Raw genomic sequence first — 27,571 nt, forward strand, 5'->3', positions numbered from 1 at the left:
GGACGGGAGGGCTCCTAATGGTGAAAACCACCCCACGATGAGATGGTTAAATCTGTTTTCCCAAAGTCTGGGAGGGGCAAGGACCACCAGGGAACCACTCAATTTCAGTTGGTCCTTAGCACGTCATCAACCGGCACTTTTCCATTCTCATGCAATCCTACTTGATCAAGGAGGAAGCGTGGACGGCATGTTTATTCCTCTCTAGTTACAAAGACACAGTAGGCCTCAGGCTCAGGCAAGAGTTGTTGCTAGAATTTAATATTGTTTTGCTCTCCTGATACTTATTTTACTTCACCTCTCCCCCTTTTTCCTCTACTGACAAGAGATACCAGTTTCCCACTCATGGTAGTGGTAGGAAGTCCTCTTTAAAAATAAATTGATTTAAGTTTTGTTTTAAAGCTGATTTAAAGGAAAATGCATGGCACACAACTACAGCAAAACAAATTGACAGTGGTATGTCATCGAATGAGGTTGGGGAACACTCGGCTAAGGCCTAGCATCCTGCCAATGGACTCTTAATTGTATCCATGAGGATGAACTAGATTATGCTATGGCCACACAGTTGTGTGTCACATTTCGGCAGCTGTTTATTTCCCTCATGTCATGCTACATGTCCACTGTGGGTTGGCAGAGGTGGGGAATGGGGTGGGGCTGGCATCTTACTCTGTCCAACCCGAGAGACCAGTGTTCCCTTTTTGAGTCTGTTAATCCCTCTTGGTCACCCCAATGAGAAAGTAGCTTTAACACTTAGCCTCTCCCCAGGACCCCAAACTCTGCCCTTTGGGTGGGCAATGCTATCCACTGAAAATGTGCAAATAGCAGTTTTCGTTGCATTTACTTTTACAGCAAACTTCCATTCATGGCAAGTGATACCGATTGTTCAGTCGCAGTCGCGGTTGAAAGTTTCAAAGGGCATGGACTGAAATAAATAGGAGAATCCTGGGACATGCGGTGGCGTCTTAGGAGGATGGAAAGGGGTCACTCTGCATAAACCAAGGAGGTGGGATGTGGATGCCTAATGTTGAGAAGATACCGTTCTAGGAAAATCGTACCTAGGAATGGTGGTTGCAAGCAGCTGGCGAAAGGGGCAGTTTTACAAGCTGAAAATAGTTGTGGGGATGAGTGGTAGTGATGGCCACACAAAGTGATGAATGTATTTAATACCATTGAACTGTACACTTACAAATAGTTAAGATGGTAAATTTTATGTGTATTTAACCACAATAAAAAATTGACAAAATTAAATGGATCAGAGATATATCTAAATGTAAGAGCTAAAACTATAAAACTCTTAGAAGAAAACATAGGTGTAAATTTTAATAACCTTAAATTAGGTAATAGATTCTTAGATATGACACCAAAAGCACAAGCAAAAAAAGACAAAAAAGATAAATTGTACTTCATCAAAATTAAAAACTTTTTTGCTTCAAAGGACAACATGGAGAAAGTGAAAAGACAACACAAAGAATGAGGACAAATTGTTGCAAAGCATATATCTGATATAGCACCTGTAGCTGGGCTATATAAGGAACACTTACGGCTCAATAGTAAGACAAATAACCCACTTAAAAATGGCAAAGGATCTGAATATAGATTTCTTCAAAGAAAATACACAAATGGCCAATAAGCACATGAAAAGATGTTCAACATCATTCGTCATTAGGGAAATACAATCCAAACCACAATGACATACTACACACTAGGATGGCTATAATCAAAAAGACAAGTATTGGTGAGGATGTAGAGAAACTGGAACTTCATACCCTGCTGGTGGACTTGTAAAATGGTGCAGCCACTTTGGAAAACAGTCTGGCAGTTCCTCAAAAGGTTAAACCTGGACTTACCCTGTGACCCAGCAACTATACTCCTAGGTATTTCCCAAGAGAAAAGAAAACACATGTCCACATAAAAACGTGTACCTGATTGCTCATATCACCATCATTTATAATAGCCCCCAAGTGGAAACAACTAATGTCTATCAACTGATGAACTGATAAATAAAATGTGGTATAATCCATAAAATGGAATACTGTTTTGCAATAAAAAGGAATCCAGTACTGATAGATGCTAAAACAAGAATGAACCTTGAAAACATTATGCTAAGTAAAAAGATCAGATATAAGAGGCCACATACTGTATGATTCTATTTAAATGAAATGTCCGGAATAGGCAAATCCACAAGACACAGGAAGTAGATTAGTGGTTGCCAGGGGCTGGGGAACGGGAGGATCGAGAGAGGCCGGCTAAGGGATTTCTTTTTTAGGGTGATGAAAATGTTCTACACTTGGGACTTCCCTGGCGGTCCAGTGGTTAAGACTCAATGCTTTCACTGCAGAGGGTATGGGTTCGATCCCTGGTCAGGGAACTAAAGATCCCGCATGCCGCGTGGCATGGTTAAAAAAAAAGAAAAAAGTTCTAAACTTGTTTGTGGTGATGGTTTCACAACTCTGAGAATATACTAATTATCTGTGCTGTGAATGAAGAAATGTGCTTCACCCTCCATCACTGAAGGCTTGTTACCCTGGAGGCAGCCTCTGGGGGTCATCTTCCCCAGGAAGCCCTTCCAAAGTGGGAGATCTTGCCCCACGTTTTGAACTTTCAACTGTCTGAACTGTGTCTGAACCCAGTTCACAAGGGTCAGGTCAGGGCTGGGGCCAGCAGGTGGGACATAACAGCCTCGGTTGCTCAAGCATCTGCAAAGAGGGCTGGGAACCCATTAAGTGTAAATGAGCACCACGTGAGCAATAATCCAACCTGTCATTCAGCTCAGCTTTCCTGAGCTCTAACCCATGAGGATGCAGGACATGACACTTCTGTGCTCCATCTGATGATCTTAGGCTCTCTGTTCCTGGACCATGTTACAAGTATGGAGCTTCTGAAGAACTATGGCCAGACAGGATGCCCTCCCCCCCCACAAATTTGCTTTGAACATCCAGAGTGTTGTCGGCACACACACACACACACAGCAAGAAGGTATGAAACGACTTACTAGTCACACAATGTGACTTTCTTTAGGGAGCAGGCAGGCTTCCCAAGCTGGTTCGAAAATGGCTTGAAAGAGAGCAAGGACCGGCTTGGGGTTAGTATAGTGGTTAATGGGTGGGGCCAGGGTGAGGGTTCCTGCATTTGGCTTGAACTTCCCACTGGCACCAAAAGAGGGCACAGCCAGGCTTTCCAATCTGCTTCCCCAGATGTGGGACACGGGAAAAGGGAGGGGTGAGGCTCAGTGTTTTCAGCAAACATAGAAAAAAATGGAGTTGGGAATTCCATGGCGGTCCAGTGGTTAGGACTTGGTGCTTTCACTGCCTGTGGTCCCAGGTTCAGTCCCTTGTCGGGGAGCTAAGATCCCGCAAGCTGCGTGGTGTGGGCAAAAAATACAAAAAAAAAAAAAAAAAAAGAAAGAAAGAAAGAAAAAAGGGACCTCCCTGGCGGTCCAGTGCTTAAGACTTTGCCTTCCAATGCACGGAGGTCGGGGAGCTAAGATCCCATGTGCCTTGTGGCCAAAAAACCAAAACATAAAACAGAAGCAATATTGTAACAAATCCAATACAGACTTAAAAATAAATGGTCCACATCAAAAAAATCTTTTAAAAAAAGTAAAAAAAATAATGGAGTTACTCTTTATTACATGAGGACTTTTTTTTTTGTCTAATAGCATTTCGTCGCTTGGCTTTGAAAATTATGGGTAGGCCTACCTATCTGCTGGTGAAAGAAATCCCAACAAGATAGAAAAGAGTTGTTCCCTTTGTACCATAAGCTGCATAAAAGCAGATCTCCACTGAGTCAGAAAACTTCCGTGCTTGATAAATTTCAGCTGTTACAGAGAGACAGAAAGACCTGATAAACTCACCAGGAAAACACGGCGTCACAAGGCTTGGGCCATTCCACTCCTGAGAGATCATTTACACCGTTACGACAAGGAGTGAGAGCCAAAAAGTGACACATGCTTCAGTCTTGTATTACTCATAAAACAATAATAACGATAAATTTCTTATTACAAAACATTTACTAATTACCTTCCTTAGATAGTTAGCTTAGAAACTGAAACTGAGAAACTGAACTAGTTCAACACCATTTAATTCAGCCAATGAGTCCCTAAACCAAGAATGAAAGATCAGTGAACAGGCCTGGACGAATCTCCACTCTTCTCTGAGCCTCACTTTCGCCAGTGGACTCAAGAAGGATATTGGATAGGAGGATTCTCAGGACAGTCAGCGAGTTCCGCCTACTCCAGCTTCATTGGCTCAATCCCACCTGAGGTCCCGCCCCTTCTCCAGGGTCACCCTCCTGTCCACGCCCATTCCAGCCAATTCCCGCTCTAGTCCTACTCATAACCACGCCTCATAACCCCGCCCCTACAACCGCCTCGCCTCTAAGCCCGCCCCCCGTCCAGCCTCAGGCTCCTTGACGACATGCCCCAGCCTCACCCAGCTTCATTCCTCTCTATACTCTAGAGCAGCGGTCCCTAACCTTTTTGGCACCAGGAACCGGTTTCGTGGAAGACAAGTTTTCTACTGACCTGTGGCGGGCTGTGGGGTATGGTTCAGGCGGTAATGAGAGCCCCAGATGAAGCTTTGCTCGCTCGCTGTTCACCTCCTGTTGTGCCACCCGGTTCCTAACAGGCCACGGACTGGTGGGTCCACCGGCCAGAGGGTTAGGGACCGCTGCTATAGATGGCCTAAGACTCCGAGACCGCTCCGAGCCTCTCTTCTGGCCAAAGACGGGGAGGACACAATGAGTGTCATGAACACTCGTATCCTGAAGTACCTGGCAATTGGGTCTTGGACTTCGAGTGGGTCCCCCACAGATAGTCCCCACGAAGGAAGGCGGCGCCGCGGAGTGCGCAGCCCCTGTGCGATGCATGCCTCTGCGCCTGCGCAGACTCCCTAACTACATTTCCCAGGTCCCCGCGGGATTCCGGCTCCTCAGGGCGACGGTCCTCTGAGGGCAAAGGCGGAGGAAACCCTGGAGTTCCGGGGCGGCCTCCGCTTTGGGTACAGCGGTGTCAAAGGCTTCTATCTTCCGTAGGCGGAGTGGAGAAGGAGAAGGTGGTTACACAGTTTGTTTCCTCTCGACCAATCACAGGCTGCGTTCTGAAAGCTAACCACCGCGCGTCCGTTGTCAGGGCAACCGTCAATCCCGGAAGCCTGTCTCCATGGCAACTGTCTAAGCACTGACGCTAGGCGAGGGGCCCTCTTTATTTATTTTATAAAATAAATAAATTTATTTATTTATTTTTGGTTGCATTGGGTCTTCGTTGCTGCGCAGGCTTTCTCTAGTTGCGGCGAGTGGAGGCTACTCTTCCTTGCGGTGCGCGGGCTTCTCATTGCGGTGGCTTCTCTTGTTGCAGAGCTTGGGCTCTAGGCGCGTGGGCTGCAGTAGTTGTGGCACGCGGACTCAGTAGTTGTGGCTCGCGGGCTCTAGAGCGCAGGCTCAGTAGTTGTTGCGCACGGGCTCCGCGGCATGTGGGATCTTCCCAGACCAGGGCTCGAACCCGTGTCCCCTGCATTGGCAGGCAGATTCTTAACCACTGCACCATCAGGGAGGTCCCAAGGGGTCCTCTTTAAAGGCGTTTCTAAGTAGTAGGGATGCTCAACAAAACAGCGTGCTTTGCTCATAAAACTTAATGAAAAACGTGTTACAGCACAAAGAAGGGAGAAAAACTGGGTAGGGCGGGACTGAAAGAGTTGATGTGAGGAAGGTTTCTCAGGGGAGGGGTGTTGAATAAGGCTTTGAGGGATGTGTAGGAGAGCGCCAGGAAGAGAAAAAAGAAAAATGCTATCTTTATTTATCTATCTGGCCAAAATTTAAAGCTGTATGATATACTATCTTGAGGGAGTGGGGAAACTAACATTCTCTTACCGTGCAAGTGGGGATGGGAATGTCTCAGCTTTCAAATAAATCAGTCAATCAGTCGGTGACTATTTTCTGAGAACCTACCATGTTCCAGGCAGTGCTCTAGGCGCTGGAGATATAGTGGTGACAGACACAAAGGACCTGCCTTCAGGGAGTCAGAGCAGGCAGTAAATAGGGGACCTATAGTAGGAAATTATGATAAGTACTATGAAGTAAACAGGGAAGGGGCTGAGATAGGAATGAAAAGGTGATCAGGCAATACAATTATTTGAGAAGATAATTGTGAAATAAAAACCCTATAAATCTCAAGTGAATTGTAGGGAAATATTAATGTATAGCAGGTGGAACTTGCCTTTCCTGTAGATTTCTTCTTCCTAGTGTTTGTGAGGTTGAGTTGGGGTTTTCTCTTACTTGCCACTGAAGGCATCCTGAAGCACTAGGATAAACAAGATGAATGTCTTGTTTTGGTCCTTTTGGCTACTTGAGCTAGTAAACTGTCTTTCTTGTTTGAACTCTTTTAAGTTTTCTGTTATTTGAAACCTAAAACATCTTTTGTAATATAGCTTATTATTCTCATTTAAAATATGAAGAAACTGGATCAGACAGCAAGGTAATGGCAAAGGCAAGATTCAAAATTAGGTTCTCTTAGACTAAGAATTCAATTATTCTACGTCAGTATGTTAGTACAGGAGGGGTGAATCTTCGAGAAGGGAGTGGACCAAGTGTGCTGAGAAAGTTACATATATGGTGGCATATATTAGGATGAGTGATTTAAATATGCTACACTGCTGGCTTTGAGGATGAAGGGGCCACAAGCCAAGGAATGCAGGTGGCCTCTAGGAACTGAAATTTTATACCATAAGCCATAAAAATGCAGAAGGAATAAATATTTACTTGTTAAAAAATCGTAACAGTACTAGAATATAGGAGGACTTTCTTCATAATCCTGGGGGGTGAGGCAGGCTTTTCTTAGTGTGAAGCTGGTCCAAGAACTATAAAAGAAAATACAGATAGAGTTGAATACCTACAAAGTTTAAAATTCTGTATAGCAAGATACACCATAAACAAAACTGAAAGAGAAATAATAAACTGGCAGAAAATATTAGTAATGTATATACCAAAGAGTTAGTATATGTAATACATAGACTTGCTCCTATAAATCAATACAAAAAGGCAGCCCAATTAAAAATGGGCAAAATATACAAATAAGCAATTTGAAGAAGGCAAAACATCAATAAAGGCATAAGAAGATCATTAATCTCCCTACCAATAGGACATTTTTACTTATTAGATGAGAAATGTTAAAAATAATAAAAGACTAATACAGTATTTGTGAAGGAAGTGGAGAGAAATAGGCACTCATGTACACTTTCAGGAGTTGTGTAAGTTGGGTCATCCTTTTTTGGAGGATTATTTAGCAATAACTATCAAAATTTTAAACATGGACATTCTATGATCCCACAAGCTTACTTCTAGGAATTCATCTTATGGAGATAATTTGCACAAGTGTCAAATAATATATGTCCAATGATGGAAAAGAAAATAAAACAACCCAAATGCCCATTAATAGAATTTGGTTAAGTAAATTCAAGAAACTCTAGCATGAACTATTATGCAGCTGTTAAAAGTGGCAAATGATGATACATATATATATACATATATACATGTGTACATATTTTTGTACAATATGTACTATATATATATTTTGGATTGTCATGGGAAAATATTCATATTATATCAAGTGAAAAAAGTCACTTTTAAAATCACGTCTGTGATTATGCCATATAAATAATATTTTATGTACATATATATTTCATACCAACAGAAAGGGAGAAACAACAGCAAACAGTCTAGAATTTTTGAAAAGAGTCTAGAATCTTTGGAATGAAGATTTATAGAGAGCCATAGTGTTCTTCATTTTTGTGTTGTTTGAATTATTCACAATAAACGAGTATTTCGTCAACCATGAAGGAAGTCACAGGAGATAAGAAGAAATACCTGAGCAAAGACTTTTAAACATGTTAACTACCAGTGATGATGTTGGTGAGATGCAGTCCCATCCACTGCCAATCAGATGCAGAAATTTCAGGAAGCCATTAGCTACGTGCACGGGGTCATTAAAATGTTCTCTCTTTGACCCCACAGACTCCCTGCCAGGATTTTACTTGGGAACTGGTGGGGTGCTCAGCCTAAGACTTCAGCAGAAGGGATGTTTATAAAAGTCAAAAATTGGGCTTCCCTGGTGGCGCAGTGGTTGAGAATCTGCCTGCCAATGCAGGGGACACGGGTTCGAGCCCTGGTCTGGGAAGATCCCACATGCCACGGAGCAACTAGGCCCGTGAGCCACAATTACTAAGCCTGCGCGTCTGGAGCCTGTGCTCCGCAACAAGAGAGGCCGCGATAGTGAGAGGCCCGCGCACCGCGATGAAGAGTGGCCCCCGCATGCCGCAACTAGAGAAAGCCGTCGCACAGAAACGAAGACCCAACACAGCCAAAAATAAATAAATAAATAAATAAATAAATAAATAAAAAATAAAAATAAAGGAATTCCTAAAAAAAAAAAAAAAGTCAAAAACTGGAAGCAACCAAAATATCCAACAGGCGAAGGGCTACTACTAAACACAAGCTATGCAAAGCCCCCAAACATCAAGTTGTTAAAGATTATTTAATGACGTGGGTATTTAATGATATCAGTAAATCATATTTAATGATAGGGGCCTGTGATATAAAGTTAAGTAAACATAGAAGTATGCTAAACTGTATATTAACTATGTCCCAGATTTATTAAAGCGTTATAATACTGTGATTAAGTTTTAAAAATAGCAGAAGTATACCAAAATGTTATCTCTGGGTAGCACTGGACTTTGCGTAAAATCTTCTGGATTTCTTGGATCTTGTAAATTTTTTATAAAAAGCATGTATTGGTTTTTATAATAAGATAATAAACATTATTTTAAGAAGGAAATGTTATATGTGGAATGTGTTCAATCCCAATAGAAGTTCAGCGCATAGCTCCTGGAGCTTTACTACTTGAACTTGAGTTCAGGCTCCATGACCTCATAGCTGTGGGGCTTTGTCTACATCATCAGCACGCCTCGGTGTCCTCATCTGTGAAATGGGATAATACAGCCCTGAACATATGTGGCTGTTTGAAGAATGAAAGGAGTTCACACGTACCAAGGACTTAGCACAAAATTGGCACACAGTAAGTTACTGAAATCACTAGCCATTTTATATGTTTGACATGGGAAAACATTATATGATTGATGTTCAGTGCTGGTTATAATGTAACAGAACTGTAGTCCTCACTTCCCAGCTTGCTCCAGGTAGATTAGGTCCAGCCCCTTTAGAAAGCAATTTAACAATATGTTCCAGGAACCAAGAAAATGGTTAGAGTCTTGATTCTGTTATTCCCATCCTGGGAATTTGACTTAGAGAAATAATCCCCCCAAAAGGAGAGAGGAAGTTAGCATGGAAATGCTCATTATTACATGATTCATAATTGGGAAAATTGGTGAATAACCTGTGTCAATCGGGGGCTTAGAGAAAAGTCTAAATGGGGGCATGGATTTGTAGATTATTCTATGCCCACCAGTGAAACATCATTAGCCCTAATAATGATAAGGATGGAGTTTACGTGGTGACAAAGGACAATGTCATGGTATAATGAGGGCAAAACAGAGAAGCCAAAATTGTTTCTGATTACAATTAAATAAAGTAACACTTATTTTAAAATGATATTCAGAAGGAAAGATGAAAAAAATCAAAACAACCTGACTTCTGAGGGTGGCCAAGTTGTAGGTGAGTATATAGCTTTTTGTTTTATGATCCAAAATTTTCAACATTAAAATATATGGATATGGAATACAGAGTGAAACGAAACCAGAAAGACATACACCCAAAAATGACTAGTGGGTCTCTCTGGGCTGTGGGATTATGGGGAATTGGTATTTTAGTTCATACTTCTCTACACTTTTCAAATTATCCTTTACAATAAGCTTATCTTATTCTACTTAAAAAATTTTCCTGTTATAAAAGTGTATGTATTATTTTTCTAATAGAAAATACTGTTTCAAAAATATGAGGAAATAAAAACCTCCTTTTGGGCATGAATAAAATCAGAAAATGATGTCTAACAGGGCAATTACTTTGTAAAGCAGAATCCCTGGAAGTGGAAAAGACAGAAACAATAGGACATAAAAAATGGCTGGAAATATGTGAAACATATTCCATGTTTAAGCCAACTGCAGATTTTTCAGTGAAATTTGTAGCTTAAAGTTTTAAAGGAAACTAAAATCGCCTGGCATTTATCTTTAGTTACATATATTTGTGACTTTTACTCTAACAGATGAATCTTTCCAGCTGTGTTTGTTTTTTCTTGAATTTCCAGGCTCCAATTTAACACATAATGAATAAATTTAAAAAGCTCAGAGAGACCTTATTAAAGATTCCAGATGAAGTTGCATCCTATGTAGACCACCCCATACCTACCACCATCCAGGGACATTGTAGGGTTGAGAGATGGGGGGGAAGCTTAGATTTTAGGGGGGAGCCCTTTAAATGATCAGAAGCTGTCTCCGCTGGTGATAAACAGTGCCATCTTCCTTCTAGGAGGCAAAAAAGGAACCAACTCTCTCAATATATAGTGTTACGGCTCCTCTCTGGGAAGAAGCTTCTACTGTTGATGAAGGCTGAACGGAACCCAGCAGCAGAATCACCAGTTTGTTTCATTCTCAGGCTCTCTAGTCAGCATGAGTTCTCTGATGATCACTAAGCTGCATGTTCCAAGCAAAGGCTTTCTCAAAATTACCGCAGACGTAGCCGTCGTGCACAGTGTGAAGTCTCTGATGTTCGGCCAGGTGTGAACCCCAGCTGAAATCCTCTCCGCATTCTTTACACGCATAGCGCTTGCCACCCATATGAACTTTCTGGTGTTGAATGAGGTGTGAAATCTGGGCATAGGTTTTCCCACAGTTCTTACATTTGTAGGGCCTCTCCCCGGTATGAATCCTCTGATGCTGAATAAGGTGGATACTTTGATTGAAGGCTTTTCCGCATTCCTTACAGGTGTAGGGTTTTTCGCCGGTGTGAATCCTCTGATGTTGAGTTAGGGATGAGTTGTGACTGAATGTTTTCCCACACTCCTTACACTTATAGGGTTTCTCGCCCGTGTGGATCTTCTGATGCTCAATGAGATGGGTGCTCCGGCTGAAGGCTTTCCCACACTCACTGCACTCATAAGGTTTCTCTCCAGTGTGAGTCCTCTGGTGTTGGATGAGGTGGGAAATCTGGGTGTAGGCTCTCCCGCAAACTGTACACTCATAGGGCTTCTCCCCGGTGTGAATTCTCTGGTGGCGCATAAGCGAGGAGTTCTGGCTGAAGGTTTTCCCGCATTCGTTACACTTGTAGGGTTTCTCACCAGTGTGGATCGTCTGGTGTTGAGTAAAGGAGGAGGTGTGACCGAAAGCCTTTCCACACTCATTACATATATAGGGTTTCTCCCCCACGTGAACGCTCTGGTGCCTCATGAGGTGGGAGATCTGCGTGTAAGCCTTCCCGCACTCATGACACTCATAGGGCTTCTCACCAGTATGAATTCTCTGATGCTGAGTCAGGGACGAACTGTGGCTGAAGGCTTTGCCACACTCGGGGCACTCGTAAGGTTTCTCTCCAGTGTGGACTCGCTGGTGCTGGGTCAGTGACGAGCTGTGGCTGAAGGTTTTCCCACACTCGTTACACTTGTAGGGTTTCTCACCAGTGTGGATTGTCTGGTGCTGAGTCAGGGAGGAGGTGTGACAGAAAGCCTTGCCACACTCACTGCATTTGTAGGGCTTCTCCCCTGTGTGGATTTTCTGGTGGCGGGTGAGGTGGGACACCTGGGAGTAGAACTTCCCACACTGGTTGCATTTATAGGGTTTCTCCCCGGTATGGCATCGCTGGTGTTTGATGAGGGAGGAGCTCTGGGTGAAGGCTTTCCCACATTCCTTGCATTTGTAGGGTTTCTCTCCAGTGTGGATCCTCTGATGCTCGGTGAGCGATGAGCTCTGGGTAAAGGTCTTGCTGCATTCGTTGCAGGCATAGGGCTTCTCTCCTGTGTGGATGATGTAGTGCTGGATGAAATATGAACTGTTGCTGAATGCTTTCCCGCACTCGTTACACTTGTAGGGCTTCTCTCCAGTGTGAATTCTCTGGTGTAGGACATAGTCCGAATGGTAGATGAAGGCTTTCCCACATTCCGTGCAGTTAAATGGTTTCCTTTGGTGTTTCAGGCTCTTTCTTGACCTGGTCCACTTCTGAGGATCCTCTCCCCCAGGCACTCTTTGCTTCCCAACGAAAGCTGAGGTCCGCCTGAAGTGTCTCAGCTCGCCATGGGTGTTTTCCTCGGGAGTAGCAAACAACCACCTCAAACGCCTCTCCTGCTTTCCCTGGTCTTCCAGTTGACGGCCGCATGTCCAGGAGTCCCCCAGCTTGGTGTCTCCAAGCACTGCCCTTAAAATGCCCTCCATCTTTCCCATTGGGGAAGCCACCTCTTCGGAAATACTCTTTTTTGGAAGTGTCTCCTGAGTAGTTTCAGAGCTTGTCTCCAAGTCTGAAAGAAATGGAAAATATGAACTTCATCTGTCCCAGGACAAAAGAAGCTGGTTATTTAGATCTGGCATTGTAATCTTTTTTTTTTTTTTTTTGGCCGCGCGGCTTGTGGAATCTTAGTTCCCCAACCAGGGATTGAACCCGTGTCCCCTGCAGTGGAAGCTCAGGGTCCTAACCACTGGACCGCCAGGGAATTCCCTGACATTGTAATGTTAAAAAGAAAGATTTCAAAGTTTATATTGCTAGTTCTAAAGGCATGAGGTAGATAGATTCATGTTGTGACACAGAAGAATGGTCTCAGTATATTCTAAACATGCAAATAAATGAGTTGCAAAGCAGTTTATATGCACAGTGGTTTCTTAGCCATATGTGTAATACATTTTCACAAATCGATAAAAAAAGAGAAACAATCTAATGAAATAGTGAAGCAGGAATGTGAATAGACATTTTGCAGAAGAAAAACAAGTGGCTGATAAATATGTGAAAAACATGCTCAACATCAGTAATAGTCCAAAAAGTCAAATTTCTCAGATGCCATTTGACACTTTTTACATTGGAAAATATTAAAAATATCCAATGTTGGCAAACGAGCATGGTAGAAGCATTCTCACACTATGTTGGTGGACATGTGCAGGGAAAGAGTTAACACAGTAAGGTCCACTTTACTCAGTTTTTGTTTATCTCTGTAACCATGGCAATGACCCTTAGCTAAGCTCTGAGAATTGAACTCCTGGTATTTTACATAATTACTGGTTAATGATCTTTTTCGGTGTGCTCAAGACCATGGGTCAAAATGTACTAGGCTGTCAGCATTGTTTACTGTATAATTTGCTGGGATTTAAAAAAAAAATCAATATTTTCTTGGCCACATGGCATGTGTGATCTTAGCTCCCCGAGCAGGGATTGAACCCGTGCCCCTTGCATTGGAAGCACGGAGTCTTAACCAGTGGACTGCCCGAGAAGTCCCAGCATTGTTTACTGTAAATGGAAGATTCATGATGCCCATCTGGTGCCTGATTTGGGTTCTTCACCACGGCTGGTCATGTAGCAGGTATGTGCTAATGATATTGAGCATCTTTTCATATGCTTACTGATCATTTGTCTGTCTTTGAAGAAACGGCTATTGAGATCTTTGGCCCAGTTTTAACTGGATTATTTGTCTTTTTATAATTGAGTTGTAAGAAGGATCAGTCCCTTATCAGACATATAATTTACAAAATTTTTCTTGCTTTCTGTGGGTTGCCTTTTCATTTTCTTTATATTGTCTTTTGAAGCACAAAAGTTTTAAATTTTGATGATGTCCAATTTATTTTTTCTTTTCTTGTTTGTTCCTTTGATGTCATATCTAAGAAACCATTGCCTAATCCAATGACAACAGAATTATTTTCAAAATCCCGCAGAGCATTTAGTTGTTATGTCTCTGTTTGGAGTGATCCCACAACCATCCACTAGTTTGGTGATTTTTCTGGAAGGATCTACATGACTCAACAACAAGTTGTACGCACAGCTAAAATTTCTTACAGCAAAGTATATAACAAATATGTGTGTAGGTGAAGGTTAGAGAGATCATGTGCGGGCTTCCATGTCAGCCTTTCTCTGCAAGGGTCACTTGGATGTGCTTTTCTCTACTGATGTGAACTTCGGAGACACATGGGAGAGGTCTTCACCCAGGGAAATCCACTTGAGTCTTAGAGTCCAGAGTTCTCTAATTCAGTCCCCAAAAGAAATTCAGTGAAGTGGGTACTATCAGTGTCCCCAGTCAATGTCCCCACTTTACAGATAAGCACCAAGAGCTTAAGTCACTTACCCACAGTCACATGGCCTGACAGTGGCAGAGCTGGGATTTGAATTCAGAGAGTCTGGCTCCAGAGCCCACACTCTTAACTGCCACATGAACAAGTGCAGTAATAGCAGCTCAAGCAAGGAGCCGTGAAAGCACCGAGAAGGGGCAGGTCACTCAGCCTGGAAGTCAGGGAAGGCCTCCTGGAAGAGATGACCTGTAGCCTTGAGGATCATGAAGGTGTCTGCCAGGCAGACAAAGCAGGGAAGGGTGTTCCAGGCAGAGGGAACAGCATGTGCACAAGCCCAAAGGTGGGAACGCACATTCAAGTTCAGGGAGGAACAGGCACTTCAGGGAGTGAGGTCAGGGCGTGGGGTACCAACACGGGTGGATGGTGATGAGAGATGAGGCCAGAGACAGAGTAGGCTGGATCACGCAGGGCCTTGAGTGCCAGGTGTGCAGCTAGGACTTTGTCTCAGGGGCACTGGGGAGACACAGGAGGGCTATGAGCAGGGGAGGGACGGGATCTGGGGCTGTGTGTGAGATGAACCAGAAGACTGGAGGCTGGGAGGCCAGGGAGGAGGCTGGGGTGAGGGTCCAGGTGAGGGTCGCTGAGCGCTGAGCCAGGGCTGTTGGCGGGGCGTGGTGGGGGGGACGGGCAGAGGGGGCAGGAGGGACAAGACTGGAGCCTTATGGGCTATGGTGAGTGAGGGGGTAGGAGGGGGTAAGTACTGGCCCCACAACAGGATGGACAAGTGACGGAAAAAAGGATGCTTCAGTTCCCTCCTCTGATGAGGTCACGGGCCAGTAGGGGCAGAAATCTGGCCTCTTCCTGTCCCCCAACACGTCAGGACAGATCCCACTTCTGGGTCTCTTACACAAGTGATTTCCAATAAATAATCATAACGATAACCATTGTAGCCTCTTCTTTTTTTTTGGCCACGTTGCGCGGTTTGCGGGATCTTAGTTACCCGACCAGGGATTGAACCTGGGCCCACAGCAGTGAAAGCCCAGAGTCTGCCAGGGAACTCCCCATCATAGCCTATTCTGAGCAGGGGGTTCTGGGTGCCCTCTGTATGTATTAACTCACTTATTCTTCCCAACCCCAGGTGCTATTATTGACCCCATTTGGCAGATGAGGAAATTGAGGCACAGAGGAGCTAAATGACTTGCCTGAAGGTCACACAGCCAGGAAGCGATGGAGATGGGATTTGAACCCAGTACCCACAGTGATGGCCGGTATGGTACACTCCCTCACTCTCGAACGACCGTCACTGATCATGACACATGGAGGGTAGGAAGACAGCTCGCACCTGCTGGACAGCCTCACCCACCTGAACAGGTAACTCGCCGGTCTTCTCTCCTCTCCATCCTGGGCTCTTCCCCCCGCTCCAGACAGGAGATCACGTCGGGTTTGGACTCAGGAAGCCCTGCCCCTGAAAAAGATGCGAGACTTGGCCATGGGTGCCGCAGTCACAGGGAGGCCTCGGGGCTGGGCCTCAAGCCCTGGGTCTGCAGGGGAGATGCATACACTGGACACCTAATGATTAGAAGATCTGCAAGACTCGTTTATTGAGTGCCTACTACATTCTAGAGAGAACCTGAGCCCTGACATCACTGTTTAAGGCTCCAGCTCTGTGTTCAAGTTGAGTGAAAAATACACATAGCATTTCAAAGACTTGATATGGAGAAAAAAGGAAACAATCTCACTAATAATTCATAGATTGATTATGATGTCAACATGTGCCTAAATGATCATATTTTGGCTAGGCTGGGTGCAACAAAATAGATTACTAAGATTCATCTCATCGGTTTCTTTTGACTTTTTCAGGCCTGCTGTCTTTGAGATCACTAATTCCTCTCTTCCTGCAGTGGGGGAATATCACGCTCCCAGGAACCTCAGCACGTGGCCTGATTTGGAAAGAGGGGCTTTGCAGATGTAAATGGTTAAGATGAGGTCCTACTGGATTCGGGTAGGCCCTAAATCCAATGACTGGTGTCCTTATAAGAAGAGGAGAGACACACAGACATATTTGGAGGGCAAAAGGCCAGGTGAAGATGGAGGCAAAGATTGGGGTGATGCGGGTACAGGGCAAAGAACACCAAGGATGCCGCGAGTCTTCAGACGCTGGAGAAAGCCAGGAAGGACTCTCCCCAGGAGTCTTCAGAAGGAGCCCGGCCCTGCTTGCACCTTGATTTTGCACACCTGGCCTCCTGAACTGTGAGAGAATACATTTCTGCTGTTGTGAGCCCCCAGGTTTGTGATAATTTGGTACAGCCGCCCTAGGAAACAAACATACTCCCTAATGATCATTCCTGTGAGCAAACATGCTGAAAAATCGCTCCCACCTTAAATGGAGAAGTGGGAGGAGGAAGAGAATGGAAGGGGATAACATTGAGGAGGTTGGCAGGGGCCAGGTCACATAAGGGTATGAAGGAGTGGGTACAGGCCACGCCCAGGACTGGCCTGGTGACTGGATGGGTGGAAACTGTCCCTGAGATGCGGGAACCGGAGAAGGAGTGGGTCCAGGGGGATATGGTGAGCTCAGTGGGGACAGGGAACATGGGGGCCGGGATCTCCCCAGGGAGTCATTCTGCAGGCCACCAGCTGCACAGATTGAAGCTCAGGGGACAGACTGAAGGGACCTCATCTGCATGTGCAGATTGTGCAGAAAAGGGTTTAACACAGCAGGCTGACTGCTCTCCTTGGCAAGGCCTGCTTGCAAGGTTGCCCTTGCTGGCATCTGGGAACCTGGGTTTCAGGAGGGTTCCAGAACTCTCTAACTGATAAGAGGGGCTCCCTGTGCCTGAACTGTTTGTTCAAAACAATGTGGTTTCTCTCCTGGGCATATATCCAGAGAAAACTCTAATTCAAAAAGATACACGCATACCCTACTATGTATAAAATAGATAACTAATGAGAACCTATTGTTTAGCACAGGGAACTCTACCCAGTGCTCTGTGGTGACCTAAATGGGAAGGAAATCTAAAAAAGAGTAGATGTATGTATACGTATAACTGATTCACTTTGCTGTACAGCAGAAACTAACACAACATTGTAAAGCAATTACACTCCAATAAAAATTAAAAAAAAAAAAAAGATGCACCTGTATGTGCATAGCAGCACTATTCACAATAGCCAAGACGTGGAAGCAACCTAAGTGTCCATCAATAGATGAATGGATAAAGAAGATGCAGTACATATATACAATGGAATACTACTCGGCCATAAAAAAGAATGAAATAATGCCATCTGCAGCAACATGGATGGACCTAGAGTTTTTCATACTAAGCAAAGTAAGTCAGAAAGAGAAAGACAAATACCATATGATATCACTTATATGTGGAATCTAAAATATGACACAAATCAACATATCTACGAAACAGAAACAGACTCACAGACATAGAGAACAGACTTGTGGTTGCCAAGGGGGAGGGGTGGGGAAGGGAAGGATTGGGAGTTTGGGATTAGCAGAGGCGAACTATTATATATAGGATGGATAAACAAGGTCCTACTGTATAGCACAGGGAAATATATTCAATAATATATTTATATCCTGTGATAAATCATAATGGAAAAGAACATGAAAAAGAATATATATGTATGTATACCTGAGTTACTTTGCTATACAAAAGAAATTAACACAACATTGTAAATCAACTATACTTCAATAAAATTTAAAAAAAAAAAGAAGAGGGCAGGGGCACAGGCTGAAGATTCTGTGGGACAGGCAGAGGACTTGGGGCCCTCGGGGGTGCTGGGACTCCGGGAGAAGCCAGCGGAGAGACAGAGAGATGGACAGGGGCCGCCCAGGAGGGTCCGGTGAGAGGAGCAGAGAGGACCCCTGTGAATGCCCACAGTTAAGCAGTGAGTGGGCACGGAGGAGATGAGGGCTGAAGGGGGCATCCTGCCTCTTCCTGGGAGGGCAGGGGGCAGGGCCTCACCCAGCGAGAGAAGGTTCTGGTAGTTCTCCAGCATCACATCCCGATACAGCTCTCTCTGGCCAGGCCCCAGCTGGCCCCACTCCTCCAGGGTGAAGTCCACAGCCACGTCTTTGAAGGTCACCGATTCCTGCAAGGGCCAATTTTATATCATGGACAGGCACGTCTTTCCAGAACTCTGGGGTGGGACAGGTCATGAGTCAAGAGCCTACCACTTGTTCCCTGCGCTGGAACGTTCTGACTTGGCAGATTTGGGATGACTGAATTAAACCGGCCCATGGGAATGTAAAAAGTCTAGGTAGGGCAGCTGTTAGCCCACAGGCACCTTGGTAGAAAGTAGAACAGGCCCCCCCCCCCCCCCCGGCATTCACATGACTCTTTACTGCCATCTGTCAGAAAATTGTTATAATACACCAATTATTTCTAGCATGTGACAGTTGACTGCCATCTGCGTGTAAATTGCTATAATCAATATACCGATGTAGGAGGTGGAAGATGCAAATCATGCCACTGAGATGAGGCACCCTTGTGCAGTACGTAACCTACACACCTGTATATGAAGCCCTGAGAAACACTTTTAAAAAACTAGCGGACTTCCCCGGTGGTCCAGTGGTTAAGACTCCACTTTTCCAGTGCAGGGGGGCACAGGTTCAATCCCTAGTTGGGGAAGTTCTGCATGCTGCACGGCGCGGCCATAAAAAAAAAAAAACTACCAAGTCATTGTGTGTCGGAGCTATTCCTAAGTCGCACTCCATCCCAGACTCCAACTCTGATCCCAACCCCCACTCCTGACTCCAAGAATAAGGCTCAGGATGAAGCAAAACCATCCACTGCCCACTTCACCTGGTAACCAAAAGGCTGCTGAGCGTTAGATGATTGATTTTTAGACCGTGTCGTAATGTCCCATCTCAGAGCATCCTGCCCCCAGACCCCGCACCTCCCAGTCCCAGAGAAACTCCCATCACCGCATCTCTCCCGGTATTGGGAGGGGCAGAAGAACTTGAGGGCACAGGCAGAGACGGGGAAAGCCGTCTGGGGTCCACAAAGTCATCTTGGGGAAGAGGGAGCCCAGACTCACCTGGCCCTTGCCCGTCAGGGTCCTGATGGCCATTGCTGGGTCCCAGGCATGCACCTCCAGAAGAAAGGACCAGGCCTAAGTCCACAAAGCTACAGGAGGAAGACGGAGCAGAGAGGGGGTCAGTTCTGGCCTAGACAGACAGACACTTTGCCAAAGATGCCTCATAACAGAGAGGACCCTGGTCTCCTGAGAGACAAAGCAAAGGATCAGGGCAGGGTGCCTGAGGCCCCCCTTCTTTTTTTTTTTTTTAATAAATTTATTTTATTTATTTTTGGCTGCATTGGGTCTTTATTGCTGTGCGCGGTCTTTTCTCTAGTTGGGGAGAGCAGGGGCTACTCCTCGTTGCGGTGAGCGGGCTTCTCATTGCGGTGGCTTCTCTTGTTGCGGAGCACGGGCTCTAGGTGCGTGGGCTTCGGTAGTTGAGGCACGCAGGCTCAGTAGTTGTGGCTCGCGGGCTCCAGAGTGCAGGCTCAGCAGGTGTGGCGCACGGGCTTAGTTGCTCCGCAGCACGTGGGATCTTCCCGGACCAGGGCTCGAACCCACGTCCCCTGCATTGGCAGGGGGATTCTTAACCACTGCGCCACCAGGGAAGTACCGAGGCCCCCATTCTGTAGCGATCACCACTAGCAATCAAGGGGTTCAGCTCACTGCACCCAAACAGCAGCTCTCAGAGAAGTAACTACAGTTATCCCCAGATGAGGAAATCCAAGCACAGGAGGCCATGGCCATTGCTCAAGGTCATAGAGACATCAAGTGTCAGAGTGAGATTCGAACCCAGAAGTCTGCCTCCAGAGCCAACCCCTTTTTTTCTTATAATTTTTATTTATTTTTAATAATTTTAATTTTATTGGAGTAGAATTGATTTGCAATGTTGTGTCAGTTTCAGGTGTACAGCAAAGTGAATCAGTTACACATATACATATATTCATTCTTTTTTAGATTCTTTTCTCTTATAGGTCATTACAGAATATTGAGTAGAGTTCCCTGTACTATACAGTAGGTCCTTCTTGGTTATCTATCTTATATACAGTAGTGTCTTATAATTTTTAAATTGTGGTAAAACACAGAAAATATACCATTTTAACCATTTGAATATATACAATTCAGTGGCATTTAATACAGTCACAACGGTGTGCAACCATCACTGCTTCTACTTGCAGGACATTTTCATCATCGCCCTAAAAGGAAACCTTGTACTTAATCAGTCACCCCTGAATCTCCCTTCCCCAATGCCAGCCCCCCCCCCATAACCACTAACCTTTCTGTCTCAATGGATTTGCCTATTCTGGACATTTCATATCAGTGGAACCATACCATATGTGACATTTTGTGTCTGGCTTCTTTCATTCAGCACAACGTGTTCAAGGATCATCCATGCTACAGCATGTAATCAGTGTCTCATTCCTTTTTATGGTTGAATAATATTCCATTGTGTGGATGGACCACATTTTGCAGAGCTCCTTCTATCTGTCCTAAAATCCAAGCAGTATCCAAGGATCCTGGACTCCTGCTTAAGATGTCATTTAAAGGAGGATTCCAGCTGTTGAGATGAAGTTGAAGAATCCTTTACAAAGAGAAGTTGGTGCTCAGACTGTGGTCACCCCCATTCATTCGTCAAACATGCTCTGTACCCCATGTGAGTAACAGGCTCCATTTGGGGTTCTGAGGGCAGAGAGATGAGTGAGATGTGATCCTGCCCTCGAGGGACTTCCTGCCTGTGAGGGAGACAGGCCTGGACATAGACCAGGTGGTGGGCTGAATAATGGTCCCAAAAGATATCCCTGGGATGAACTTTTTAAAAATTTTTATTAATTAATTAATTTTTAAATTTTTGGCTGCTGTTGGGTCTTCGTTGCTGTGCACAGGGTTTCTCTAGTTGCGGTGAGCAGGGGCTACTCTTTGTTGCATGCGTGGGCTTCTCATTCTGGTGGATTCTCTTGTGGAGCACGGGTTCTAAGCGCACAGGCTCAGTAGTTGTGGCTCACAGGCTCTAGAGCACAGGCTCAGTAGTTGTGGTGCTGGGGCTTAGTTGCTCCGCGGCATGTGGGATCTTCCCGGACCAGGGCTCGAACCCGTGTCCCATGCATTAGCGGGCGGATTCTTTTTTTTTTTTAATTAATTTATTTATTTGTTTGTTTTTATTTTTGGCTGCGTTGGGTCTTTGCCGCTGCGCGCAGGCCCTCTCCAGCCGCGGCGAGTGGGGGCCACTCCTCGCCGCGGTGCGGGGGCTCCTCACTGTCGTGCCTTCTCCTGCCGCGGAGCACGGGCTGTAGGCAGGCAGCCTTCGTAGTTGTGGTGCGTGGACTCAGCAGTTGTGGCTCGCGGGCTCTAGAGAGCAGGCTCAGTAGTTGTGGCACACGGGCCCAGCCGCTCCACAGCATGTGGGATCCTCCCGGGCCAGGGCTCGAACCCGTGTCCCCCGCATTGGCAGGCAGACCCCCAACCACTGAACCACCAGGGAAGCCCCAGGTGGATTCTTAACCACTGCGCCACTAGGGAAGCCCTGGGATGAACTTTTGATGTGATTAAGTTAAGCATCTTTCTTTTGCTTTTTTTGGGGGGTGGTGAGTTCCTGAATGCAGCCAGCCTCTCCTGACTCAGAGCAGAGCGGGCTGTGTGCAGATCACAACCACTTGTAACATTTGTAACAGAGCCAGGCTGTGAGCTCAGAGCCCCAGCAAGTTCTTAGAAAAACCAAGTTAAATATGTGAGCTTTCCACAGGCTGCCTGGAGGGACTGATGTTTGTGGGCTCTGGAAAGCCCCATACACTGCAAGGTAGATAAAAACACTAAGTTTGAGTCTTTGGGCAGGACTGTAATCCCAGCCTGGAACACTGCCTCTCAAGTTACGCATCCTGAGATGGGAAGATGATCCTGCATTGTCTGGGTGGACCCCAAATGCAATGACAAGTGTCCTTAGAAGAGGGAGGCAGAGGGAGATCTGACGCGGAGGAGAAGCCCATGTGACAGAAGTAAAGAGGAGCAGAGTCAGAGAGGCAAGGCACTACGCCTCTGGCTTTGAAGCTGAAGGAAGGGGCCACGAGCCAAGGGATGCAAGCAGCCTCTAGAAGCTGGAAAAGGCCAGGAAACGGATTCTCCCCTAGAGCCTCTGAAGGAAGCATGGCTCTGATGACACCTTGATTGCTGCCCAGTGAAAACCAGTTCAGACTTCTGGCCTCCAGAACTGTAAGAGAATACTACATCTGTGTTGTTTGAAGCCACTAAGTTTCTGGTAATTTGTTAGAGCAGAAATGGGAAACTAACACGGTCCAGAAATAAAGACTCAGAGCCTCACGTGCCTCCAGGCAAACAGCTGCACGTACACCCAGCTACACAGGAACGCACCCACCTGAGGGCTGAAACCAGTGGGTGAAATTTTGATGAGGAACAGAGGCTTAACCACCTCCTCATGAGTCACTAACTACGGTAGCGCCCCCTTATCCGCGGCTTCACTTTCCACGGTTTCAGTTACCTGAGGTCAACTGTGGTCCAAAAACACTGAATGGAAAGTTCCAGAAAGAAACAATTCACAAGTTTTAAATCACACACCATTCTGAGTATCGTGATAAAATCTTGCGCCGTCCCACTCTATCCCACCTGGGGCATGAATCATCCCCTTGTCCAGCGTATCCTGCCCAATAGTCACTTAGGTAGTTGTCTCGATGGACTGTCGCGGTATCACAGTGCTTGTGTTCAAGTAACCCTTATTTTACTTAGTAATGGCCCCAAAGTGCAAGAGTAGCGATGCTGGTAATTCGAATATGCCAAAGAGAAGCTGTAAAGTGCTTCCTTTAAGTGAAAAGGTAAAAGTCCTCAATAAAGAAAGAAAACAATATCAGACTTCCCTGGTGGCGCAGTGGTCAAGAATCTGCCTGCCGGGACTTCCCTGGTGGCACAGTGGTTAAGAATCCACCTGCCAATGCAGAGGACACGGGTTCGAGCCCTGGTCCGGGAAGATCCCACATGCCGCAGAGCAACTAAGCCCCAGCGCCACAACTACTGAGCCTGCGCTCTAGAGCCCATGCTCCATAACAAGAGAAGCCACCGCAATGAGAAGCCAGCGCACCGCAATGAAGAGTAGCCCCCGCTCGCCGCAACTAGAGAAAGCCTGCGCACAGCAACGAAGACCCAACACAGCCAAAAATAAATAAAATTAAAAAAACAAAAGAAAAAAAATCATATGCTGAGGTTGCTAAGATCTATGGTAAGAATGCATCGTCTGTCTGTGAAATTGCGACGAAAGAAAAAGAAATTCAGGACTTTGCTGGCGGTCCAGTGGTTAGGATTCAGCGCTTTCACTGCCATGGCCCCGGGTCCAATCCCAGGTCGGGGAAGGTCCCACAAGCCGCGTGGCCAAAAAAACAAAAAAACGAAAAACCCCCAACAAACTGCAAAAGTTATAGCCACAGCACATAAGCATAAGTGCTTTACAGAAGAGGCATTAAATTTGTACAATGAGATTTTTTGAGAGAGTCCACATTCACATAACTTTTATTACTGTATATTCTTAAAATTGTTCTATTTTATTATTAGTTATTATTGTTAATCTCTTACTGTGTCTAATTTGTAAATGAAATTTTATCATAGGTATAAGTGTTTAGAAGAAAACAGTGTGAAAATTAATAAAGGCGAACCTCATTTAAAGTGGAGTTGGGGGACTTCCCTGGCGGTCCAGTGGTTAAGACTCCATGCTTCCAATGCAGGGGGCGCGGGTTCGATCCCTGTTCAGGGAAGTAAGATCCCATATGCCGCGTGGCGCAGCCAAAAATTAAATTAAATTAAATTAGATTAGATTATTTAAAAAGTGGAGTTGGGAGGCCAGGAGGGGGAGTTCTCAAGCAGCACCACTCCACATCCATCACAGGCCCTAATGGAAGAAGCTTCAGCAGGAAAGAACCATCTATTATAGGCCCCAACCAGAAAAGATGTACATTGCATCCCCTACAAGAAATCAACTACCGCAGCAACTAGGCCAATGAGAAACCATCACCACTCTGAATTCTCACTTTTCTCCAATGGACTTTCATTCAAAAGAACTCCTCTCAATTTCCTGGGTTTTTTTTCTCCATAAGATAAAGTTCCTCTATTGTTTGTTGGACTTCCTATGGCTTTTGCTATAGCCTGCTTGTCCCGAATTGCAATTCTTTGCTGTTCCTGAATAAGCCCATTTTGCTGGTAAAAATAACCCGCTGCTTTATTCTTTAGGTTAACAACAGTTTATAGAGGGTTCAGTACTATCCAAGATTTCAGCCATCCACTGGGGGTCTTGGAATGTACCCTCCGAGGATAATGGGATCTACTGTAATTACAAAACGAAGAGGATAACTTTTTAAAGTGGAGAAACTTGGCAGATGCCACCTTAGCCAAGTGATTGAGGCCAATGTGACCAGTGATGGGCAAGCGGACATCACAGGCTCCTGCTCTGTTAAGGACACATCTCACTCCTAAGGTATTCCTGCCAAAAGCATGTAGCCTAAATCTAATTACAAGGGAACAACCAACACATCCAAACTGAGGGACATTCTAGAAGTACGTGGTCTGCAATCTTCAGAATTGCTAAGATCATGAAGGTCAAAGAAAGACTGAACAACTGTTCCAGGTTAACGGAGACTAAAGTGACGACAACGAATGCAGTGCATGACACGGGATTTTCTTTTGCCATTAAGGACATTATTGGGACAATTAGCAAAATCTGAAAAAGGCCTGCAGATTAGCTAATCAATAGTATTGTATGGATGTTCATTTCCTGATGTGAGCATAGTGCAATGGTTTTGGAAGAAAATGACTGTTTTTAGAAAAAACACAGAGACTTATGGAGGCTGGGGGCACGCAGAGGCCCAGAGAGAAGGGGACAGACACAGAGAAAGAGAAGCAGAGACCCAGGGAGAGAGAGGCAGAATGGGGGTTGGGGTGGTGGTGGGAGATTAGAGAGGGGAGATGAGACCCAGAGAGAGGGGCTAGGGCTTTCGGGTCAGACATCCCTGGGTTCACACCATGTCGACAACTCATCGGCACTGTGATCTGGAAGAAGCCATGAATCTCCCTTGCCTGTTTCTTCTTCACCTGCTAAGTGAGGAAAAGGTACATTCTCCCTCCTGGGAAATGGCCGCAGATCCGCACTCGGCTAGACTCCTGGAAAACAGCGGGTGCCCAATTCCTGTGCGCTGAGTCGATGGCACTGGGGCACTGGGGCTCTGAGGCAGCCTCACGAGTGACAGGAGGGGGCGGGGAGCCGCCCACAGCACCCTTCCCCTCCCACCCAGGCAGACTCGGCCCGCCTCCTGCGCGCCTGCCTCGGTCAGCCCACACCCAACAGCAACCTCTCGTGTCCGCCAGTTCGGAACTCACCTGTGCGCCCCCGCGGGTGGTGCACGGCGGCCATGCCTTCCCGCCCTCCTTCGGGCCCCGGAAAGCGCCTGCGCGGTCGCTGTCTCGGAACCTCAAGTCCTGATACTTTAAACTGCGCTCCGCAGCTGGACTGCATTTCCCAGAAACCACTGCGGCTCACGCTCCTCTAGGCCTAAGGTCTCTGAGGGCAGGGGAATGCTGGGAAATGGAGTCCACGAGTAGAAAGTGGGGCGGGAGAAAAAGTGCTGTAAACAGCTACTTTGCAGCTGGCTGAAACATGGTATTTGGCAACTGTATGGCTGTACTGGCACCGTGAATATTTCCATTATAGCCAAAGTTTTTCACTGCCCTCCACAGGAGGCGACGTCATAGTCCAGTTAACCCATCTAACTCAAATTTCTCCTACCAAAGCAAAAGTTTTCAAGACACCACCTAAACTGATGGTGAATGAATCGAGCCTCTGTTACTTAATTATTCAATTTCCCTGGGCAACCGCCTTCCTGTTTGGCTCAGTTTCATCCATCACCTCTTAAGGGGCAGCGTGGTAAAGGAAACAAACCCTTATAGTGGGAGCTGGAGATGGCCAGGAATGCAAGGATGCATTGGGTTATTATAAATTCGTCTGTTAATATATCAAAATAATAAAATCTTGTTGCCGAAACTCGGACTCCGTTCACCGGTGCTGAATAGAAATGCGGAGTCAGAGTTTTGGGTGAAGTAGAAAAGAGTAGCTTTTATTGCTTTGCCAGGCAAAGGGGCCATAAGGGGCTAATGCCCTCAAGACTGTGTGACCCACCCTGGAGGGGGTAATGAGGAGTTTTATAGTGTTCAAGGAGCAGGGCGTGATCAGCTTGTGGACAGTTCTCGGATTGCTTGGCATCAAGGTGAAGTTTCAAGCATCATCAATCTTCTGGTTTCAACCAGTCTAGGTTCTATGTTCTTTTTTTTAAAAATAAATTTATTTATTTATTTTTGGCTGCGTTGGGTCTTCGTTGCTGTGAGCGGGCTTTCTCTAGTTGTGGTGAGCAGGGGCTACTCTTCCTTGCCGTGTGCGGGCTACTCATTGTGGTGGCTTCTCTTGCTTCCAAGCACCGGCTCGAGGCATGTGGCCTTCAGTAGTTGCAGCAAGCGGGCTCAGTAGTTGTGGCTCACAGGCTTAGTTGCTCCGTAGCATGTGGGATCTTCCCGGACCAGGGATCAAACCCATGTCCCCTGCATTGGCAGGCGGATTCTTACCCACTGCGCCACCAGGGAAGTCTACTTCTACTTTTTTTTTTTAACATCTTTATTGGAGTATAATTGCTTTATAATGCTGTGTTAGTTTCTGCTGTATAACAAAGTGAATCAGCTATATGCATACGTATATTCCCATATCCCCTCCCTCTTGCGTCTCCCTCCCACCCTCCTGATGCCACCCCTCTAGGTGGTCGCAAAGCACCGAGCTGATCTCCCTGTGTTATGCAGCTGCTTCCTACTAGCTATCTATTTTACATTTGGTAGTGTATATATGTCAATGTTACTCTCTCACTTCGTCCCAGCTTACCCTTCCCCCTTCCCGTGTCCTCAAGTCCATTCTCTACGTCTGTGTCTTTATTCATGTCCTGCCCCTAGGTTCATTAGAACCTTTTTTTTTTTTTTTTGATTCCATATATATGTGTTACCATACGGTATTTGTTTTTCTCTTTCTGACTTACTTCACTCTGTATGACAGACTCTAGGTCCATCCACCTCACTACAAATAACTCAATTTCATTTCTTTTTATGGCTGAGTAACATTCCATTGTATATATGCGCCACATCTTCTTTACCCATTCATCTGTCGATGGACACTTAGGTTGCTTCCATGTCCTGGCTATTGTAAATAGTGCTGCAATGAACATTGTGGTACATGACTCTTTTTGAATTATGGTTTTCTCAGGGTATATGCCCAGTAGTGGGATTGCTGGGTCATATGGTAGTTCTGTTTTTAGTTTTTTTTT

General features: G+C 45.6%; 2 protein-coding genes across 8 annotated transcripts in view; both read right to left on the reverse strand.

Annotated features, from left to right (window-relative positions):
• The window catches only part of VRK3 (VRK serine/threonine kinase 3), a 66,431-nt gene extending 61,553 nt beyond the window's left edge, over positions 1-4,878 (reverse strand). For all 5 annotated transcript variants that reach the window (XM_082367629.1, XM_082367630.1, XM_082367631.1 and 2 more), the window contains exon 1: positions 4,520-4,878. In XM_082367629.1, coding sequence (XP_082223755.1) covers positions 4,520-4,863 — 344 coding nt within the window. In that variant the 5' untranslated portion in view covers positions 4,864-4,878. The remainder of the gene's footprint in view (positions 1-4,519) is intronic.
• Positions 4,879-4,972: 94 nt separating this feature from the next.
• On the reverse strand, positions 4,973-27,561 carry LOC309616723 (uncharacterized protein). Of its 3 annotated transcripts, XR_014237578.1 has the most exons (6): positions 25,593-27,561; positions 19,245-19,333; positions 18,170-18,296; positions 15,559-15,660; positions 10,348-12,445; positions 4,973-6,848 (listed from the first exon to the last, which is right to left on the reverse strand). XR_014237578.1 is itself a non-coding variant. In XM_082367612.1 (5 exons), the coding sequence occupies exons 2-5, from the start codon at positions 19,275-19,277 to the stop codon at positions 10,599-10,601; spliced, it is 2,109 nt and encodes a 702-aa protein (XP_082223738.1). In that variant the 5' UTR covers positions 19,278-19,333; positions 25,593-27,561; the 3' UTR covers positions 6,855-10,598. The 3 variants fall into 3 exon arrangements, 2 of the variants coding, with proteins under 2 accessions (XP_082223738.1, XP_082223739.1); XM_082367612.1 differs by lacking the exon at positions 4,973-6,848 and having other exon boundaries at positions 6,855-12,445; XM_082367613.1 differs by lacking the exons at positions 4,973-6,848; positions 25,593-27,561 and adding an exon at positions 23,879-25,422 and having other exon boundaries at positions 6,855-12,445.
• Between the last annotated feature and the right edge of the window lie 10 nt (positions 27,562-27,571).

Source organism: Balaenoptera borealis (assembly GCF_965194805.1).
Source record: "Balaenoptera borealis genome assembly, chromosome: 19".
Classification (NCBI taxonomy): Eukaryota; Metazoa; Chordata; class Mammalia; order Artiodactyla; family Balaenopteridae; genus Balaenoptera; species Balaenoptera borealis.

Bases quoted from the DNA above. Each gene is read 5' to 3' on its own strand.
- LOC309616723 (XM_082367612.1), bottom strand. From the start codon at position 19,277: ATGGCCATCAGGACCCTGACGGGCAAGGGCCAG. The intron at 18,297-19,244 runs GTGAGTCTGGGC...TGGCCCTTGCAG, and splicing joins CCCTGACGGGCAAGGGCCAG to GAATCGGTGACCTTCAAAGA. The intron at 12,446-15,558 runs GTGGGTGAGGCT...CATTTCTTTCAG, and splicing joins CCGGCGAGTTACCTGTTCAG to ACTTGGAGACAAGCTCTGAA.